The 21,716-nt window shown below is 54.3% G+C and overlaps 2 protein-coding genes across 4 annotated transcripts in view; one reads left to right on the top strand and one right to left on the bottom strand.

Annotated features, from left to right (window-relative positions):
* The window catches only part of LOC117797392 (EKC/KEOPS complex subunit LAGE3-like), a 100,359-nt gene that overhangs the window by 44,944 nt on the left and 33,699 nt on the right, over positions 1-21,716 (bottom strand). The gene's annotated exons all lie outside the window — the stretch shown is intronic.
* IKBKG (inhibitor of nuclear factor kappa B kinase regulatory subunit gamma) lies at positions 22-20,837 on the top strand. 3 transcript variants are annotated; one of them, XM_019810379.2, is made up of 10 exons: positions 22-321; positions 3,715-3,916; positions 6,752-6,963; positions 11,783-11,898; positions 13,617-13,769; positions 14,291-14,387; positions 15,279-15,422; positions 15,679-15,821; positions 15,997-16,058; positions 16,269-20,837. In XM_019810379.2, the coding sequence occupies exons 2-10, from the start codon at positions 3,730-3,732 to the stop codon at positions 16,409-16,411; spliced, it is 1,257 nt and encodes a 418-aa protein (XP_019665938.1). In that variant the 5' UTR covers positions 22-321; positions 3,715-3,729; the 3' UTR covers positions 16,412-20,837. The 3 variants fall into 3 exon arrangements, with proteins under 3 accessions (XP_019665938.1, XP_002929730.1, XP_019665937.1); XM_002929684.4 differs by having other exon boundaries at positions 35-321; positions 11,780-11,898; XM_019810378.2 differs by lacking the exon at positions 22-321 and adding an exon at positions 349-803 and having other exon boundaries at positions 11,780-11,898.

Below are 21,716 nucleotides of genomic sequence, written 5' to 3' on the forward strand. Positions count from 1 at the left end.
GTGAGTCTCGACACCCCGAAAAGTAGCAGGTGCTGCATTATCACTAGGAACGTCCTGTGGGCCTGCCAAAGCTAGCCGACTCGGGTTGCCCTCCGGAACAGCCTCTAGCACACCTCGGCCAGCTCCAAGGTGGGGCGGGGCTTGGGTGTTTTACTTCCGGATCCTACAGCTACTACAGCGGAAGCCGGAAGTGTGAGTTTCGGCAGCGGGAGAAGGGAAGGGTGACCGCAGAACCCGAACTTTCTCGGAGCGCCAGGCCCCGAGGAGTGCTCGCGGCTCGCCGTTCCTGCCTTTCTCACGTCGGACCGACTCTGCTGACAGGTGTGGTCCTCTTCCCGAAGACAGGGTACTATTGGTGGGCGTTCCGCCGCCTCCGAGACTCCCCCGGACGTCCAGGCTTCCCCCTCCCGTTGGGCCGTGGCCCATTTCTGCCGCCTGCTTATAGAGTACCGGCCAAGGAGGCCCGATGCAGGAGGCGGGTTACCTTGGTGGCGAGCGGGAGTTTCCGCCTCTCCCTCTCCGCCGCCGCCGCGGAGTCTGACCACACCCCTGCTTCGTGGATGACTCTATGTTCGGAGACATTTTCTGTTCATCAAAGTTGACTGCATTGGAGGTTGTTAAATTCTTTAAAAAGGCCCCAAATATGGTTTGGCAGCTACGTATCTTCATTTGCCTCAGTTTACTCGCTCTGCAAAAACGATTAATATCTACCCGACCTCAAACCGTTTCTGTGACTCGAGGATGGATGAGCCATCCTGACACTGTTCGAGGAGCAGCGAGGAGGCCATTATAGCTGGAGCAGAGTGAGTGAGGGGAGAATACTTGGAGAGGAAGCAATGAGGCGCCAGGTAGTTCAGGGCTTTGCAGGCCGTTTTAGGGCCTTTGGCTTTTACACGCAGGGCAATGAGGAACTGTGGTAGGGAACAGTGTAGAGGACGGATATGATCGGAATTACCTTTCAGGGTGATCTGACCCCTGTGGGAAGAACAAACTCTAGGGGACAAGGGTACGAGGTTATTGCAGTAATCCAGATGAGTGGTGCTTTGAGCGTTTTATTATGAAAAATTTCAAAGACGTACAAAAGTAGAAAAAACAGTATAGTAAATCCCATGTCCTTACTGCCCAGCTTTGACAGTTGTCAACTCATGGCTGATTTTGTTTAATTTATGCTCCTGGCAGTCCTCTTCCTTTATTATTTTCAATAACAGCTTTATTGTGATACAATTTTCATACCATACAATTCACCCATTTAAAGTGTACAGGTCATTGGTTTTTAGTATATTCAGAGTTGTGCAGCCATCACCACTATCTCATTCCAGAACGTTTTCATGACTCCAAAAAACCACTTGCCTCCTTAGCTATCATGCCATTACCCCATCCCTCCCAGCTGTTAAGCATCCACCAGCCTTTCTGTCTCTATGGATTTGCCTCTTCTGGACATTTCATATAAATGGAATCATACAGTATGTGGTCTTTTGTGAGTTGTTTTTTTCTTTTAGCATAATGTTTGCAAGACTCATCCATCTTGTGGCATGTGAACGTACTAGCTTTTGTTTACTCATCAGTTGATGGACATTTGGATCATTTCCACACTTTGGCTGGTGTGAATAATGCTGCTATGAGCCTCTGTGTGTGCACATGTGTTTTTGTTTCTCTCAGATAGATACCTAGGAGTTTCCCGCGTTATTTTGAAACAAATTCCTGACACTGTATCATTTCACCTGTAAATATTTCAGCATGCATCTCTAAGAAAGGATTAAGAACCACAACACCACTATCACACTTAAAAGAGTTAACATTAATTGCTTAGTGTCATCAAATAGATTCTGGGATACATTACGACAGGATTTCCTGATGCATTAGATGTGAGCTGTGAGACATAGAGAGAGGTCAAGAAGGACTCCAAGATTTTTGTCCTGGTAGCTGGACATCAGCTGACAAGAAGGAGGGCTGTGGGTGGAGCTGGCTTTTGGGGGCTGTCAGGAGTGCAATTTTTTTTAAAGATTTTATTTATTTATTCAACAGAGGTAGAGACAGCCAGCGAGAGAGGGAACACAAGCAGGGGGAGTGGGAGAGGAAGAAGCAGGCTCATAGCGGAGGAGCCTGATGTGGGGCTCGATCCCATAACGCCAGGATCACGCCCTGAGCCGAAGGCAGACGCTTAACCGCTGTGCCACCCAGGCGCCCCAGGAGTGCAATTTTAAGCTTAGTTTTGAGAGCACTACCTGATATCCATGTGGAGATGTGGAGTTTGCTATGTGTCTGGAGTTCGGGAAAGAGGTCTAATTTGGGGCGTTGTTGGCATGAGGATGAGGGGTAAAGCTGTGAGGCTGCATGAACTCTGTACTGGAGTGACTGGAGGTAGAGAAGAGACCCCAGAACAGAGCCCTGGGGCACCACGACGTGATGGGGTGGGTTGGTGAGGAGGATCCAGTGAAAGGGCCTGAGCTGGAGCAGCCAGTGAGGTGGAAAGAGAACCAGGAGAGTGGGCTTTTCTGGAAGCTCAGGGAAGGATCAGTGGCTCATCAGGTGCTGCTGATGGGTTCGTGGGGGCTTCCGGTGGAGCAGTAACAGTTTATTCAGCATTAAAGCTGTCCTCTCAGCTCAGGCCTGCTCCTGCAAACTTCTGTTGGGATCGGCCTCCTCCTCCAGGTAGTCAGTCTTCTTGGGCAGAATTTAAAAGGGCTTCAGACTAGTGCTGTCCCACATGGCCGACTTCTGTAGTTCATAAGAGAACGCAAACAGCTCTGCCTGTCTCTCTGCCGTGCTGTCTTAGGCTGCAAGCCCACCTCCCACTTTCAGATTCCTCAGCACATGTCAGATACTAGATATCCCCTTCAGGTCCTCAGTTCTAGTGAACGCTCATCAGGGTCTGAGTGGTGTCCTTGAAGCCCCTCTTACTAGGTGGATTAATTTCCTAGAGCTGCTGTGACAGATGACCACCAGCCAAGTGGCTAAGGCAATAGACCTTTATCCTCCCCCAGTTCTGGAGGCCAGAAGTCTGGAATCAAGGTGTCTTCAGGGGCATGCTCCCTCTCAGGCTTTAAGGGAGGCTCCTTCCTGCCTCTTCCAGCTGCTGGTGGCTTCAGGCCTTCCTTGGCTTGTGGCCATGTCATTCTAGTCTCTGTCATCACGTGGCCTTCTCCGTGTCTGTCTCTTATAGGGACAATTGTCATTGGATTTAAGGCCATTCTAATCCAGGATGATCTCATCTCAAGATCCTTCACTTACTTACACCTGTAAAAAAACCCTTTTTCCATATAAGGTCACATTCATGGGTTATGGGGGTCAGGATGTGGACATATCTTGCTGGGGTCATCATTCAACACACTACGTGAGGGGCCAGCACCTTCACTCCTGCACACTGACACCTCCCTCCAAAAATAATCCTCTCTGTAATTTCCCCCTCTCTTGTGAAATTCTTAACTTCAGTTTACAGCCTGGAGATAGGTCCTAAGCAGAGTTTATAACAAGTGCTGAACCATGGCCTTTCTGACCCCACGTATGGGCCTGCAACTCCTTTTGGAATGAGAGGATATGCCACCTAATAGGTTGAAAAGCCTGTTTTAACTTCCTGTTACACTTGATAAATTGCTCAGCACTCTGCTTAAAGCGTGGCTCCGGAACCCCTGCCCTGACTACACTTCTTGTCCTGCAAGGTAAGAGAATTCTGCGAGGGTCTCATGGGACACCTGTGCTGCCTTTCTCCTCCAGACCCTGATTTGTTGGATGAGCAGGCCCCCCTGGAAGAGTCAGCTGTGTGAGATGGTGCAGCCCAGTGGCGGCCCGGCAGGGGACCAGGACGTGCTGGGTGAAGAGTCTTCTCTGGGGAAGCCAGCTATGCTCCACCTACCTTCTGAGCAGGGCACTCCTGAGACCTTCCAGCGCTGTCTGGAGGAGAATCAAGAGCTCCGAGGTGAGGAGGGCAGCAGGGGTGCAGAGTAAAACGTCAGAGGTCCTAGCCCTGTTGGTGGGGGAGACTTCTTCCACTTATCTTTGCCTCTGTTTTTACTGGGTCTGGAGTGGGGGTGCACCTGAGAGCCAGCCAGTGATTCAAACTCAGCCACCCTCCCTTTTTATTTCAGGTTGGGTTCCCTAGACATGGAGTCTGAGGTATAGATTGACGTGCAGGAAGTTTATTTAGAGAGCTCTCAGGACCAACACTGGGGAAGGGAAGAGAAGGGGAGGACAGGGAAGAAGGGGGGGGCACAGGGAGAAGCTGGACAGCAGTGCCGTCCGACCCTACAGGGAGCTCTGGAGCTGGAGTGACCGTTCTGAGTTGTCCCACGTCGTCGGGCCAACTGTGGTGGGGCTTTTCTGTCTCCATCCTGATCCGTCCTTAAGCGCCAGGCTATCCTGGGCGTGGCTACTGTGGGAGCAGGCCCTGCGGCTCCTGGGAGGGGGCGTGGCCTGCCCTGGGAAGGACCTGTAGGGGAAGGGCCGCTTTGGGAAAGAGGTGGGGGGGGCAGTTTCTGGTGCCGGTGGTGCGGGCGGTGGTGCGGGCCAGGCGGTGGCTCCCAGGACCATCCCATTTCTGTCTTCACCACGACCTCCACCCACTCACCTGCCATGTCCTCACTTGTTTGGGGGGGGGGGTCAGCTTCTTCAGCTCCCAGTGGCCTGCACCATGCCCCTCGGGCGGCTCGCTGCCCTTGGGTAGGGCACATTTACGCCCACCCTGCGTGTGACAGCGCCCCGTCGTCTCCCCGCCCCCCCCCTCGTAATCATGCTTAGACATCTAGGGGTTGTCCTGCCACTGCTTGGTGTTGAGCAGCCCTGGCCTCTACCCACTCTTGCAGTTATGACAACCAGCAATGTCGCTAATGTTGTCGAATGTCTTGCTTTGATGGGGTCACACAGAGCTGGCAGCCAGGTTGGGGCTGGGGAGACAGCTCACCTTCCACAACTATGTGTGTGGCCTCTGCTGATCCCCAGGAGGGTGCTCTGGCAAGAGGGACTTGGGGGCAAGAGTGTGGCAGGCTGGCTGTAGAGGGATCACGGCATCACCAGCTGCCCGCCCAGGGAGCTCAGGCTTTAGTGGCAGGTGGAGGCCTTGAAGCTGCATGCCCACCACCTCCACTGCCTGAGCTGCAGTCGTGCGGCGTGTTGGCTCCTCACAGTGTTGGCTCTGCACATCTCTGTCAAATGGCTGCTGTATGTCAGACCCTGGGTCAAACTCCCAGGGCACTTGAAGGTGTCTGCCGCCAACGACGCTCAGGATTGTGCCTAAGGAGGAGGGCGCAGGGGAGAGGACATAGACTTTGCTTGGAGTATTTGTGGGGGGAACATCATGGAAGAAGTTGTATGTGTGTAGGGTGGGAGTGCATTTGTGCGACATGTCCAGGAGAGGGGGATCCAGAGAGAGAAGCAGATGAGTGGATGCCAGAGGCCGGGAGTGATGGGGAAGTGACTGGGAGCGGTGTCAGGTTTTTTGGGGTGGGTGACGGAAATGTTCTGGAACTAGCTAGAGGTGATGGGTGCATAGCTTTGTGAATACATAGAAAGCACTGAATGACTGTACTTTAAAATAGTTAAAATGATGAGTTTGATGTGATGTGAATTTTATCTCAATAGAAAAGGAAGTTGCATATGACTTGAGGCTTAGGGGTATTTGATGGCTCATTAAGTGTCTGCCTTTGGCTCAGGTCATGATCCCAGGGTGCTGGGATCGAGCCCTGCATTGGGCTCCCTGCTCAGCAGGAAGCCTCCTTCTCCGTCTCCCTCTACCCCTGCTGGTGTTCCCTCTCTCGCTGTCTCCCTCTGTCAAATAAATAAATAAAATCTTAAAAAAAATAAATGAGTTGAGGCTTAGGTGGGGGGCTGGGCAGGATTGCAACAGGTAGAGGGAGGAGGTGGGTGAGGGAGGTGTGCGTGAGGCAAGAGGGCCCGGTATAAGGGCCACACTCAGCTTCACTCCCCTGCAGGGGAGGAGTCACATGGGGACAGTAGAGTGCAGAACGTGTCTATGGAGCTGGGCTCAGAAGCCACGTGGTTCTAGTAAAAGAATGCTCCGTCATCAGGATTTTGACCAGAGAGTGACCCGAAGCTACTGCCTGTTGCGATCTTACAGAGTTCTGTATTTGCGAGAACGTTTGTGTCTCACCGAGCAGTTTTGTCACCCCTCCATATTCTTCTGCCTGGGGTGTCCCTGGGTGTGGGGCTCTCCTTTCCTCAGCCTTCTGACTGCCTGGCCTTGGCGCACACTCATCCTTCAGCCTGGTGAGGGGGGACTGGCTGTTTTGTGACCGCTCACTGTGCTCTCACCCTGTGACGTGGCTGTATTTATCCCCGTTGAACAGGCAGATGAGGATGGGGAGGCTCAGAGAGGCCACTCACTGGGTCACTCGAAGCCTTCTGGCTGTCCCAGGCTGCCGCCAGCCGTGCCACAGTGCACTTTGCCCTGGTGGCCTTCCCGGAGTGTGCAGGTAGTTTAGGGTTTCCTGATTCTGAAGGTAATGACAGAGTACCCCCGGGCAGGCAGGCTCGGCTTTGATTCGGGGCCAGAATACAAATGAGTCCGAGGTGCTTATAGAGAAAGTGGCACTTGGCACATAGTTTTAAGCGAAGCTGATGTGTTTGGTATCTCTTCGGAGAAATTTAGGGGCTTTATCAGTAGCGTAAATAATTTTGAAAGTGTTACGCAAAATAAGAGGAAGTGTTTCAAAGCCATCTCTGTGCCATGATGGGCCCGGGGAGGGGCCGGCAGGCCGCCTGCCAAGTCTCACCTCTCTGCTGTCTCCTCTGCCACCAGATGCCATCCGGCAGAGCAACCAGATGCTTCGGGAGCGCTGTGAGGAGCTGCAGCGTTTCCAAGGCAGCCAGAGGAAGGAGAAGGAGTTCCTCATGCAGAAATTCCAAGAAGCCAGGAAACTGGTAGAAAGACTGAGCCTGGAGAAACTGGACCTGAGGAGGCAGAGGGAGCAGGCCCTGCAGGAGGTGGAACATCTGAAGAGATGCCAGCAGGTAGCCAGAGGGGTGGGGCAGGTCCTTTCCGAGGAGCTGGGGGGCCAGGGGCTCTGGCCACCTGTGACACCTGTCACCTGCATTCTGAAAACCTTAGGGATGCCAGTGTTCCCAGAGGGGACCTGTGGTCAGGGGTCCCCGAGAGCACCCTCAGACTTGATGCTTCACTAAGAGGGCTCGCAGAACTCGGAAGAGCCGTGTAAGGGCTCCTGGTTACGGTTGTTATGCTTCTTTACAGTGGAAGCACACAGGTCGGAATCAGCAAGGACAAAAGGAGCACAGGGCCGGGTCCAGGAGAGACCAGGCGTGAGCTTCCAGGTCCCTTGCCAGGGGAGGTGTGCGGCAGTGCTGTTTCTCCCGCAGCCTTGTGTGACAGCCTGTACGGGGCCCTGCCACCAGGGCAGCTTTGCAGACGTGAAGCTGAGAGGGATCACATTGTTAGCCCAGACTACCTGCCAGGTCCCTCAGGGAAGAGTGTGCCAGGTTCCTGGGGCAGCCATAACAGGACCACAAACTGGGTGGCTTGAAGAAAGAGAAACGTATTGTCTCCCAGTTCTAGATGCCAGAAGTCCAAGAGCAAGATACGGGCAAGGTTGGTGCGTTCTGGAGGCTCTGAGGGAGAACCTGTTCTGGGCTGCTTTCCCAGCCTCGGTTTGTGCCTTCAGTTCTTGGCCTCCTTTGGCTTGTAGATAAATCACTCCATGTCCCTCTCCATCGTCACATCACCTCTGTGTGTGTCTGTATGTCTCTCCTCCTCCTCTTAGAAGGATGCCAGTGTTGAAGAGAAGTACAGCTGGACGTCAGGTCAGGTGGCGAGAAGAGGTCTTATTTGGTAGTTAGTGACAGCAGGGAAAGAGCTGAGCGGAGGTGCCTGGAACTTTCCAGAGTGAAGGAGGAGGAGGAGGAGGAGGGAGAGTGAGTCGTGAGCAGGGGCTCAAGTGGAAACTCACAAAGGGTCAGTCAGTGTAAACGCGGGAGGCGAGCTGGCAGTTATGGAAGTCGGGGCTCTCTCCTGCACAGGGACTGGGATTCTGAGGCCCTCTCCTTCATGAGGATTCCTGTTCAAAGGCATGGTTTCCAGGTCCTTGAGATAGACTTTCCTGGGTATAGGAGGTACATAGACATTTCAAAGGGACAGAGGAAGGGTTCACAATTGGGAGCCCTGTTAGCAAATGCTCTAAGGAAGGGAGGCGGGCGCTTCTGTCTGGGGTTGGCTGAAACGGTCAAATTTGGCAGCATTGACCTTTCCTAGGTAGGCGTGCCAGTGGGTGGCTGGGTCTCCCAGGATCGCAGCCCTTGGCTGCTAGAAGCCATGTTCAAGTTTGGTCGGGTTGCTGAGTGCAGGGGTTTGGATAGAGTCAGAGTCATTTTGTGCTGACTTCACTTGTAGTTCTCCACAGTCCCTGGATCTCCCACCCCCACCTCTTCTAGCATGACTCGATCATGACTTGATTGCATCTGCAAAGCCCCTGTCTCCAGATTAGGTCCCATCCACAGGTACTGGGGGTTAGGATGTGGGCATATCTTTTGGGGGCCGCCATTCAACCTATCTCAATCTTGAACAGGTGGACTCAGTGCTCTTTGCTAAATGCCTTCAGAGCATCTGTCCATGCCCCAGGAGCTCCTTTCTGTTTGCCCCGGCTCACGTGGTGGGATGCTGGTTTCACAGCAGGGCAGTGCTGTTTTGCAGCTGACAAGTCCGACAGAAGTGGATATTGGAGCCACTACTTTGAAAAACTATTCAGCATTTTCTCTTCAAGGTGTAAATTCAGGTTGTACCCAGCTCAGCAGGCTCACCCCAGGCACGCATCCAAGAGAAGCTCTTCTTCATTGACTGGCACCAAAACCTGGGCACAACTCAAGTGCCCATCACTGGAGAAGCCAGTAGAACCATAGGTTGGAGTTTTTTAACAGCTTTATGGAGATAAAATTCACACACTGTAAGATTCACCCTTTTAAAGTACAGAATCCGTGGCTTTTTAGTATATTCATAGACTTGTATAACCATTACCACTCTCTGGTTCCAAAACATTTTCATCCCCCCCCCCCAAAAGAAACCTCATCTGACATTGGCTGTCACTCTGCAGCCTCTCCCTCAGCCCCGGCACTCTCCAGTCTGCTTTCTGTCTGTGGGTTTGCCTGTTCTGGACATTTCGTACAAATGGAATCATACACTCTGTGCCCCTCACATCTGGTTTCTCTCACTCAGCATAAATATCTTGAGGTTCATGCATATTGTAGTGTGTGTGGGCACGTCGTTTCCTTTTATGGCTGCCTGATAGTCTGGTGTATGGAGATAGCACGTTTCGCTTATCTGTTCATCAGTTGATGGACATTTGGGTCATTTCCACTCTTCAGTTGTTTTGAGTGATGCTACTAGGTGGTTTTTTTTTTTTTTAAGTTTTATTTATTTAAGTAATCTCTACACCCAGTGTGGGGCTCGAACTCATGACCCCGTGATCAAGATTCACATACCTTTCCGACTGAGCCAGCCAGGTGCCCAGTAATGCTGCTATGAATGTTTGTGTGTGGGTGTGTGTTTTTGTTATCGGGTATGTACCTAGGAGTTTCCCTGTTAATTTGAAACAAATTCTAGACACTGTAGGATTTCGTCTGTAAATATTTCAGTGTGCATCTCTAAGAAAGGGCTTAAAAAAAGACCTAACCACAATACTGCTATTACACTTAAAATAGTTAACATTAATTGTTTAGTGCCATCAGATTTTTCAGTGTCATCGAATAGACACAATACATTGTGCCATCAAGATATTTTAGCAGAATTTCCTGATGTTGTTAGATGTGAGCCGTGAGACACATCGAGGAGTCAAGAGGAACTCCAAGGTTTTTGTCCTGGTAGCTGGAAGATGGATTTGCCACCAGCTGACAAGAAGTAGGGCTGTGGGGGCGCCTGGGTGGCACAGCGGTTGAGCGTCTGCCTTCGGCTCAGGGCGTGATCCCGGCGTTCTGGGATCGAGCCCCACGTCAGGCTCTTCCGCTATGAGCCTGCTTCTTCCTCTCCCACTCCCCCTGCTTGTGTTCCCTCTCTCGCTGGCTGTCTCTATCTCTGTCGAATAAAAAAAAAATCTTTAAAAAAAAAAGAAGTAGGGCTGTGGGTGGAGCTGGCTTTTGGGGGCTGTCAGGTGTGGCGGGGGTATTTGCACTGTCAGTGGGGAGACCTTCGCTGAGGTGCATTCTAGGAAGGTCCAGAACACAGTGAGGGGCTGAGCCACATGAGATATCTGGGGAAAGCATGTTTTAGAGTGGGGGGGGAAAGCGTGTGCAGAGTGGGGGGGGAACCTGTCCTGACCCAGGAACATGCCTGTCATTTTCAGGGAGCACCAAAGAGGCAAACATGGCTGGAGATGCGTGGCAGTGGCTGAGGGGTGGGAGGGGAGAGTCATGGTAGGGCCTGGCTATGTGGGCTTAGTAGGGCCAGTGCAAGGATTGGGGCTTTGACCCAAGTGTCACAGGGACCGTGGGGGCTGCTGTGCTAGTGTGAGACATTATCTGGTTTCCTGTTGACTGTAGAGTATGGGGGGGTATTATGAGGTTGAACTGTGTCTTCCCAAGAGAAATGTCCACATCCTAAACCCTGTACGTCAGAACATGATCTTATTTGGAAACGGTCTTTGCAGGAGTCATGAAGTTAAGATGTGGTCATACTGGATTAGGATGTGTCTAAATCCAATGATTGCTGTCCTTATCAGAAGAGAAAAGGACACAAAGACGTCCAGGGAAGACGGCCATGTGATGATGGAGGCAGAGGTTGGGGTGATGCATCTACGGGCTGAGGATGCCAAGGCCTGCTGGCGCAGATTTCCCCTCAGGCTCCTCAGAAGGCGCTCACCCTGCCCACACCTTGCTGTCAGACTGCTGGTCTCCAGAACTGGGAGGCAGTACATTACTGTTGTCTTAAGCTCCCCACTTTGTGATTCCTTGTAGAGGACCCAGGAAACTCCCACGGGTGCAGGAGTGGAGGAGGAGCCCAGGTGGAAGTCATTGCAGCCCCGGCGAGGGCTTCTGACCAGCGTGGGCGCTAGCCCATGGGGTCCGCCGACAGGCATAGGTGATGTGGGGGTGTGGGGCAGGTAGCTGGATAGCTAAGCCGGCGCTCCTGAGAAGAGTCTGTCTTGCACGTGTGAATCTGGAAGCTGCTGGCCTGCAGGGGTATGGCAGGCCTGGAGACCAGACCCGCGTGTGGAGATGCAGAGGCGAAGGGAAGGAGTGGCGGGCGTGGTGTGTGCGTGGGCACAGGAGGCCAGGGCAGGGGCGTGGAGGACAGGAGTGGCAGTTGCTGTGGGGGGTCCAGCTGTGGAGGACTGAGGTGCTGACTCTGGGCTTTAGCGGCCTAACGTCGCAGGGGACCTGGTCTGGACAGTTGGATAAGGGAGACCGGGCATCAGGAAGTTCAGACAACTCTTGAGTTTTGTCACTGGTAGAGAGGCCTTCTGGAAAGTGGCAGTCCATTTCATCTCTCCTTCTGGTGGCCTCGGCTTGTGGAGGGGAGCACGTATTTTGACACTGTCTTTAGGTCTGACCTCCCTTGGCACTGCGTCCTGCTGGCCTCAGTCCTTACAGTCTGCTTGTCCACCTCATGAGACTCGAGGCAACTCTGTGCCCCTGTGTCTGCAGGGATGAGGAGGGGTTTGGGAAAGTGGGGTCATGGGACAGTTGCCTTGCTGAAGCTTCTGGAAGTGAGCGGTGAGGTGAGTAGTGGTGCCGGAGGCAGGAGAGAAGCCCTCCGGTGACATGTCTTAGTCCCTGCCCTCTGTCCTGGGGCAGCATCACTGACAGGAAGTGGCTTTTTTTCTTGCAGCAGATGGCTGAGGACAAGGCCTCCGTGAAAGCCCAGGTGACATCCTTGCTGGGGGAGCTCCAAGAGAGCCAGAGTCGTTTGGAGGCTGCCACCAAGGAGCGGCAGGCTTTGGAGGGCAGGTGAGCGGGAAGGGAAAGCCCCCCGGGGGCTGCCATTCGGGTACCTGAGAAGAGTGAGGCACCTTAGCAGCCTCCGGCGGCTTCCTCTGTGAGAGCTTGGCTGTGGCGGTCACAGGGAAGGGTTTCCTGCCTCCCAGAGGAAAGCGGGTGCTCTGCATGAAGCGCCCCGTTGTGCCAGCAGTCCGGCACAGGGACCGCCCTCAGTCGGGAACCCGTCATGTTGGCGTAGGGGACTCGTGCCAGCCTGCTGCCCAAGTGCCATCCAGGGGCCAAGTTCGCAAGTGGTCTGCTGAAGCTAGTGGCTGGACAGGCTCTTTTCTGCAAAGTGGGGTTCCCGTAAGTGGGATGCTTGGGTCAGAGGACACAGATGTCTCCTGGGCTCCCGTGCCGCCGGGGTGCTGCCCTCCAGGGAGAAAGGCGAGCCCCCCCCCCGACAGTGGGTGCAGCCCTCCCGGTGTGGTAGGTGGTGAGGGGGCGTTGGGCGGCACCACGGCTGCCTGCCTGCAGGAGGGGAGGAGGAGGGGAGCAGGCAGGAGTTCTCCGTCGTCAGAGATACGAGAGACCATGTGGACGCGCTTCCGTCTAGAAAACGGAGTGTGAGGAAAGGCATCGCTTTTGCGATGGGCTCGCCGCATTCTCCTGTTTTCCCCTGTGTACTCTTCTGTGCCTCCAGCTTCCTAAATCACATGCATCATTTTTAGGACTGTTCGGTATCTTTTCTGCCTTTTTTGTGTGTACATGAAAGAAACCCCTGGAGGCCACTTTGGTCCGTTCGAGACCCTACATGGACGTTTACATCGGCATCTTTGGGCTCTTGGGCAGCGTCCTTTTGTGAGCCTCCCCCTTGTGGTCGGCCACATAAATGCTGAGCCAAAGAGCTTGGACACAAAAGTCTTGCTTGCCTCTGAGGGCATTCAGTGTGGCCATTCAAAGAGCTTCCCACTTCATACACATGGAGGCCCCCTGAGCCTTGGGCCTGTCCTGTTGGAACGGCACTCCCCCTTGTTCCAGGGCCCCGGGCAGGCAGCAGCCCCATCTGCTGATGACGACGTCAGATCACAGATGGAAATGTGCTCAGTGTATTTGGACAGGTGTGGAGAAACAGCGAGAGCAGTGACCATCCCCAGCAGCCCCCACCCCCCAGAAGCAGCCTGCATCACCTCTGCAGTGGAGACCACGGAGGGCCTTGGGCCAGCAGGATGACCTGGCTGGAGCCTGGGACTGGAGACCTGGGGAGCTGTGGGGAGATAGGAGAGCAGGGCTCAGAGCCTGGGGGCTGTGGGGGCTCCAGGTGGGCAGAGGCGAGCTGTGGCAGCCATGGCTGTCAGCCAGCCTGGTGGGTGGGAGGCTCCTTTTCTAGGTGTGAGCTGTTGAAATGGGTCAGCTGCCTTCTTGCCACTTCTAGAATGCAGACTGGGAGGGAAAGGGTGCCCTCAAGGTGGCTCTCTGTGGTTGTCCCATGTCTGGTAACAGTGCTTCCGCCCTGACACCCGACAGCCTCCTCCTTTCTCACACTGAATTGGCTCTGGGTTGGCGGGACGTTCGGAGCCCCTCCCGTACCCGTGCTCTCCCCACAGACCGCAGAGCTTCTCGAGCTTCTAGCGCCCCCTCCCCTGACTTCGCCTCCCTTCAGCCATCGAGCGGGCATCCCGCGAGCACCCCGGCGACCCCGCTTCTGCTGGGGACCCCACCGTGACCTCCGCCTTCCCCCGTGCCAGGGCCCGGGCTGCCAGCGAGCAGGCCCGGCAGCTGGAGAGCGAGCGGGAGGCGCTGCAGCAGCAGCACAGCGTGCAGGTGGACCAGCTGCGCATGCAGAGCCAGAGCGTGGAGGCGGCCCTGCGCATGGAGCGCCAGGCTGCCTCGGAGGAGAAGTGAGTGGCTTTGCGCCCGCAGGAGGGGCAGAGACCGGAGAGCTGGCAGCGGCCTGCTGTCCGTCAGGGAGCCCTTCCGCGGACTCTCCCTTACCATTATGACACCGAGATGGCCCATCTTTGATGCGATAGTGTGTGCTCTCCAGCCCACGTGTTGTCCGGTCCCGGACCCTGCGTTGCTTTCGTTGGCATGCCTTTGAGTCTCCTTTACTTGAGAACAGTTCTCCTGTCTCTTTGTTTTTCATGAAGTTGACTTTTTTTGAAGAGCACAGGACGGTTCCACCTTACTACAGACATTTTTTATTTTTAAAAATGTTTGCCTTCAGAAAAAGGATGCTAAGCATGTTGTGAAGCCTGCCTCGGAGCTGATGGCCTCTAAGGCACAAATGCCCCCAGGAAGCCCCTTTCTGGTCTGTGGACCTGACCACAGACCACTCCTGAAGGGGGTGGGGTTGCAAGCAGAAACAGTGTGGCTGGAGCAGGACAAGGTAGTTTCTCCAGCAAAGGCTCCTTCTCCTTAGGCGGAAGCTGGCCCAGCTGCAGGTGGCCTATCACCAGCTCTTCCAGGAGTATGACAGCCACATCAAGAGCAGCGTGGTGAGCAGTGAGCGAAACCGAGTGAGTACGGTGGGCATGGCCCTGGGACTGTCTAGGGCTGACTTTGCCTTGGTTCCTCTCCTTGCGGCCTAGAAACAGAAGAGTATGGGGCCTACTTCCCCAAATTTAGGACTATTGGAGCTCGAGTTCTTATCTGAAGACTTGACAGAATTGGATTTGGGGAGGGATACTTGACTTGTCCTAGAGCTTCGTCAAGGTCGCAGTGTGACAGCTCAGGGCACAATGTGCGGAGACCGGGATCCCTGGGCTGTGCTGCTTGCGGCCTGCAGTCGACTGGGCTGGGCCTCTGGATGCTCTCTCTGTGGCCTGGGAACACGCCTGTCTCCATGGCCAGTCCCTCCTGCCAGCTCGGCTCCTGGCTCAGATTTCTCAGAGCCAAGGTAAGGCCCAGAATGCTTCTATCACACTGTTGAAGGTGGCTGGGAGCCTTTTTCTGGTTTGTTCTCATCAGGCCTATGCTCCGTGCATCTTCTAGTGTTCACATTTTAAGAAGGATGCTGTCAGACATGAGTGTACCCAGAGGAGACTTGTAAGGGTGGAGTGTTAGTGCGGGAGACCAGCTCAGTGTGGAGGGGATGGCCTCAGGAGGGAGTATGGCCCTGTCCCTTGAAGGGTTGGAGGCGGGCTGTCTGGCTGGGGAATCTGGGAAGGGAGTGTTGGCTTGGGTGGGAAGGTGTGCCACATGACCTCAGAGGTCCCCTCTACCCTCTGCCTTTCCTGTGCCCTGCCATGTTGACATCTTGCGGTCAGCGTCACTCCGGCAGTGGCCAGCGGGGCCTGTCTTTCATCGCTTTTGGTTCTTCTCACCTGGTGCAGCAACTGGCCTGGTGGCGGCCTGGCCCCTGCCCTGGGCTAGCTTGGGCTCCCTCAGTCCCCCTTGCCCATTTCTAGGGAATGCAGCTGGAGGATCTCAAGCAGCAGCTCCAGCAGGCCGAGGAGGCCCTGGTGGCCAAGCAGGAAGTGATTGACAAGCTGAAGGAAGAGGCTGAGCAGCACAAGATGGTGATGGAGACTGTCCCGGTGCTAAAGGCTCAGGTGAGGGTGCTCATCTGTGGCCCGCTGCTGGCACCGGCACCTGCTGTGTCTGGGATGTCAGTTTGCAGTGGCTTCTTGGAAGCCCTTTGAGCCCCCTGTGCTGGTCCTTGATCTCTCAGTGCACTTGGGGGTGACTTTCTCTGTGCCATGGGGTTTGGGAGGGCAGGAGCTGGCTCTTCCTCGTCCCCCAGCATGGAATGTCCAATGAATGGCCAAAAGATGGCGGGCGCGCCCCTCTCTTGGCTTTGTTTGCCAGGCGGATATCTACAAGGCGGACTTCCAGGCCGAGAGGCAGGCCCGGGAGAAGCTGGCTGAGAAGAAGGAGTTCCTGCAGGAACAGCTGGAGCAGCTGCAGAGGGAGTACAGCAGGCTGAAGGCCAGCTGTCAGGAGTCGGCCAGGTGGGCCTCGGAGTCCATACCCACGAGGAGTGGGAGTGGGTGCCGGGGGTCTCCAGTAGCAATCACATGGGGCTGTCGGGTTACCGTGAGCTGGCTCTCCCTCTCCCGTCCTCCTGCCCTGTCCTTCTGCTGGCTCTGTGTGTGCTTGTTAATTGGACAGTTTCTCTTCTCAAAGGATTGAAGATCTGAGGAAGCGGCATGTGGAGGTCTCCCAGGCCCCCTTACCCCCCACCCCAGGTGAGTGAGCTGTGGGAGGAGGGGTGAAGAGGGCAGGGTGTTAGAGAAAGTCCCATCTCAACTCCCCAGGGCTGCCCTCCAGAGTGTCGTACCCCCTCAGGGCGGGGGGGGCGGGGGGAGCAGAGGGGAGGAGCTAGTGGTGGTGACCCATGGTCGACCCGACAGTCCTATCAAGTCTCAGTACTTTCTGTGCCTGCCCTCTTTCTCCAGCTCACCCTTCCTTTCACCTGGCCCTGCCCAGCCAGAGGAGAAGCCCGCCCGAGGAGCCACCTGACTTCTGTTGCCCCAAGTGCCAGTATCAGGCTCCTGATATGGACACCCTGCAGATACATGTCATGGAGTGCATCGAGTAGGGGCTGCCTGTGGGGGATCGGCACAGGACAGCGTGCTCTGTGCTTTGCCGCCTGCCCACTCCTGACTGACGGGCTAGGTGACAGGATGGGCTACTTCTGTGAGCCCCACGAGCTAGCTCTAGGACCTACGCTTCAGCTCCCCCATCCGCTGGTCTGCCCCTGTTAGGGTACATGGAACCCACTCGGCTTCGTGCTCTGCTCTTCTTGTTCGTTCCGTCTGTTTGAACCGCTTGCCTCTGGGGCTCCCTCTCTTTGTGCCTCCACGAGCAAAATCAAGAATCAAGGCCAGGGCTCTCTGAGAACTGCTCGAGCCAGCGCGGGCAGAAGTCTTTCCTCGCATGCGAGCTCCCGCGCATCGCGGTGCCAGTGCCCTCGGGGGCCGTGTACTAATCCGTGCGGAGGCTGCGCCGCCAGTAGGTGTAAGCCGTCTACTTGTGCGGAACATTTGGGTTGTTGCCACTCTTTTATTGTCACAAAGGAGGCTGCTGTGAACGTCCTTGTGCATCACTTACGTGTATCTTTGGGTCGGATTCTTAGAAGCCGCGCCACTGAGCGGCTGCAGACGGGGTCGAGGGGGCTGGCATATTGCTCCTGCTTCCTCAGAGCCTTGCCCACAGGAGGGGTGTCCAACCTGTGGGCTTTTGCCATCTGTCAGGCTTGTGGTTCTCTCTTCAGAGTGAGCCTGAGGATCTTCTCAGAGCTTGAAGGATCCTTTCCGATTTTGCTGTTAATGGCTTATTTGTATTTTTTTTGGCCCATTTTTCTGTTGGGCTGTTAGTCTTTTGTTCCTCAGTGTGTTTGAGCTCTTTGGTCATTAGTGGGATCGACTCTTACTCTGCCTTGGAGCGAGTGTGTTTTGGACTTGAAGTTTGTCATCTCTGCGTGGCCCCGCTTCTCTACCTTTCCTTCACTGCTTTGGGTTTACCATGGTTGTGACTGGCTCATGGCTCGACGGGGAGACGCTTCCCACGTGTACGCTTTCCCTTTCCTTTTCCTAACACCACAGCATGCTCTTGCCCTCCCCGAGCATTTTCCTGCCCAGCGGGAGTGGTGGTGGCTGTGTTTCATCACGTTCCAGAAGCTTGTGATGCTGTTCCCTGCACCAGCCCCAAATGCCCCACCCAGCCTTGTGAAGGGAAGCCTCTTGGTGACGACTGGCAGATTATGAACAGTAGAGGGCTCCTTACTGTTGTTTTGCAAGATTCTGGATGTTTCCTTGATGCCAAAGTCAAAGGCATTAAGCCTGCGATTGTCAGGAAAGGACGTTGGCAGCGGAGGAAGAATGCCCTGGCCTCCCCTGGCCCTCCTCCGTCCTCCCATGGTTGGGAATGGGATGTCGCTGAAGACAGCCCGGCTGGCAGCCCATTCTGAAGAGTCTGGGCCGATGGCTTGCCCGGCATGTGCGGGAGCGGGAGCAACTTCTCCAGTTCCTGGAGGCCAGATGTCTACGCAGATGGTTGTCCTTTGGGAAGGTGTTAAAGGCACAGACAGACTCCTCACTTCCGGGTGCTGTGCCTCAATCCTGATCCTGTAGTTTTTCTGCAAGAGCACTTTTCGTTTTGGGGGGATGTATGAATTTCCCGCAGCCACTGTAACAGATGACCGACTCGGTGGCTTAAAACAACAGGAATTCATTCCTTCATGGCTGTGAAGTCAGGGTGGCGGGGTACTGAGGGAGCATCCGTCCCAGGCCTCTCTCCCAGCCTCTGGGGGTGGCCCTTGGTGTTCTTGGCTGGATGCGTCACCCCATTCTCTGCCTCCATGGTTACATGGTGTTTTCCTCTTCCTGACTGTGTCTTCTCTTCTTGTTGCTTGTAAGGACACCAGTCACTGGATTTAGGGCCCACCTGCATCGTCCAGGATGAGCTCCTTTTGAGATCCTTATCTTCATTAGATCCACAGACTCTTTTTCCAGCTCAGGTCATAATCACAAATTCTGGGCATTAGGACGTGCCTATATCTTTTGGGCCACCATTCAGCCCAGCACAGGGCCATCTTCTGGAGCACACAGACTAGAACAAATTCAGTTCAAGACCGGTGTCTCCAGGACCAGCAGCTCCGTCGGAGGGGCTTGTCCCCTGGGGTGATGGTGGCCCCTGTAGAGGCACTGGGTGCTCTGTGGTAAGGAAAGCTGGTTTGTTGGGGGTCAGGCCCTTGCAGGCGTGGGGACTGCTGCTCCGTAGGACATCTTGTCTCCACCTGGCCACCAGCGCCAGGAGAAAGAAGGCTGTAGGCTGCGATGGGCCAGAACTGTTCAGCTGATTGGTGCCCTGGCTGACAGCCACCAGCTGTGTAGGGACGGGCTTCGTGCTTTATTAGGGAAGTGGACAAAGGCCTGTGGGAGCCCTTCTCTGACGGGCTTCCTCTTCTGAAAGGGAGGTGAAAGGAAGGAGATGAGACCCAGGAGTAGTAAGAGGCAGGCGTTCTCTTCCTGGGGAGCTTTCCTCGGGTTCTGGCGGCAGCAGCCGGGAGCTTTTCCAGATGTTCGTGCCTGGGCCCCGGGCCGGCTGAGTCAGGGCCTGCGTGCAGGACCAGGCGTTGGCTGGGAACCATTGCTCTTTTGAAGCTTCCCTTCCTGGGGTACTCTTGCTCCCTACCTCCTTACAGCACCCTGTAGGACCAGCTGTACACGAGACACCAAGGACTTTAAACCAGGCCATTCACTTAGAAGTGAGGGATTCTGCTTTCACCCCTTCTGACTTGACTTAGATTGGGCTTCCAGAATAAGTGGTTGGATCCCTTCTGTGAGGGAAGCAGCCTGCCTACCTAATGACCTGTGGCCCCTTGACCTTCACAACCCTGGGTTTGGGAGGCAGAGACAGCTAGAAGCACATCCCGCTGAAACCCGTGTCATTTGTTGCTCATACAACAGCATTTCTAGTTGCTCATACAACACTGTATGCCCTCTGTTACCCGCTGGCCAATGCTTAAGAGAAATCCAGGTGACCAATAAAAGCAGCACAATAAGAAAGCATTTCTCCCTCGCTAGTAACTACAACACAGACTCCAACTAGACGAAAACTCATGTGAAACAAGGAACAAACGAAGACTTACGGCGCCCTGCCAGCAAGGTGCAGGGGGACGGGCCTGAGCTGGCACCCCCGCGTGGGGGCCGGTTTCGCAGGATGGAACATGGTGACTCGCATCGGAGAGGGGCTCGCTGCACCGTCGCCGGTGGCTGCCAAAGACTGGGCTGAACACGGGTCTGGGCTCTAGCATGTTGATGGGAAGAAGCCGGTAGACGATGATGTATGACGTGTGACCACAAGAAAACAGTGAAAGCAGCCTCTGCGCGCCCTGCTACCGTTGGGATGGATGGGGGTGGTAGGGTTGCTGGTAATTAAGTTTCCCTTTTGTATTTCTGTGGTTTCTGAATGGCTGTAATTTGCATGTATTACTTGAATACGTAGACATCCATGTTACGCCAGAGTTGACCTGACGTTAGCATAGCCCTGAGGTGTGGTCTGCTAGCAGCTGAGAAAAGAACGCACCGTTGCACGACTGTCAAGGAATCGTCTCGGGCGTCGACTTGATGCTTCTGGGGTGTATTTGCCAGGGCTCTTGTGACAGAGTGCCACAGGCTGGGCAGCTCAAGCAACAGAAATGTCTTGTGTCCCTGTTCTGGAGGCGGGAAGTGCAAGGGCCAGGAGTTGGCAGGGTCGGTCCCTTCTGAGGGCCGCGAGGGAAGGAGCTGCCCCAGGCCTGTCTCCTTGGCGTGTAGATGGCAGCCTTCTCCCTGTGTCTTCACGTGGCCTTCCCTCTGTGTGCGTCTGTTTCCGGTTTTGCCCTTGACGTAAGGACCCGGTCCTGTTGGATTGGGGCCCACCCTCGTGACCTCGTGATAACTGCCCCTCTCTAAAGGCCGTGTCTCCAAATAAAGTCACGTTCTGAGGCCCTAGGTCTTAGGATGTCCACATTCCTTCTGGGGGTGGGGGGACGTGTTTCAACCCATAACCCGTGAGTAGCCTAGCCCTGTTTTTTACGGCCATGAGTCTGCAGCCCTAGCCTGCATTATGAATAGGAGGCCTTCAGTTGCCTGCTGACCATTGACGCGTTACAAAGGTGACAGGGCTGAGCTGGCTTCCCTGACTGAGGACCGGGTCCTGCCACGGGATAGCAACAGTCTGAACAGAGCTGCCGTGTTCTCGCACTCGTGCTTCTGTGAGGTGGGGTGAGCAGCAGGCAGCACGTCGGGAGAGGACACAGGCACCCGGGCACCCGAGGAGGCCTCCCTGGGCCTGTCTGACGGTGGCCTGCCGACTGGGCCTTCCGGAGCCTCAGCCTCCACACCCATAAAATAACATCAGAGCTTTGGCTTCCGTTTGAGTAGCTACTGAGAGCTGGATGTAGTCTGCGTGCTTTTCCACGACGATGGACAGGGCGGAGGAAATGAGACAGGTTTCAGTAGCGGTCCTTTTCAGGACGGGGGTATGGCTGCCTCACGGTCTCTGCGGTTCCCCAAGATTCATTTTGTGCCTCCTCTTCCAAAGCTGCTGTTAGTTTATTCCATATGGCATTTCGCCTGTGTGTATGTTTTTATGTAGTGGCTTAATTATTCTTTCATGTAAGAGCTGAATAGTAAGGAGCTGAGCAGGGGTGTTTTTTATTTTTTTTTTTAGCATTTTTTAAAAAGTTACTCTGCATTTCTAGAGCTCCGTTTTATATAACAGGTACCTTGTGTAGTAAATATTATGTCTATTAATACACATCATCAGGGTTCCACCTGCTTTACTTTCTTCTCATTTTCTTCTTTTCCTTTTTTTCTTCATTCTTTCTCTTCCATCTGTTGGAAGTCCTTGTTGAAGAAGAAAACAAGCTGTCCTATAGTTCTCGCTAGTAATAAGCAGATAACCTGGGTATCTGAGCAAGTAGATCCGAATTGCTAAAATAAGTGTGGTGGAATAAGATCAGAATCCACTGTGAATTTAAGTGAAGGCTGTTCAAAAATGCTTCTTTAAAACTGGTTCTTGGGTCACCTGGCCAGTTCAGTCAGAAGAGCATGAGACTCTTGGTCTTGGGGTTGTAGGTTTGAGCCCCACGTTGAGCATGGAGATTACTTAAAAATAAAATCTTGGGGCATCTGGTTGGCTCAGTCAGTTGGGCATCTGACCCTTGGTTTCGGCTCAGGTCATGATCTCATGGGACATGAGATGGAGCCCCACATCTGGCTCCCCATCCAGCCTGGAGCCCACTTAGGATTCTCTCTCTCCCCCTGCCCCTCCCCTCCTTTCTCAAAAACAAATACATAAATAAAAATAGCCCATAATTCTTTAGTATCTATTATCTTGGCATTTAGGAATGAAAT

The sequence above is a fragment of the Ailuropoda melanoleuca genome, chromosome X, assembly GCF_002007445.2.
Source record: "Ailuropoda melanoleuca isolate Jingjing chromosome X, ASM200744v2, whole genome shotgun sequence".
Classification (NCBI taxonomy): domain Eukaryota; kingdom Metazoa; phylum Chordata; class Mammalia; order Carnivora; family Ursidae; genus Ailuropoda; species Ailuropoda melanoleuca.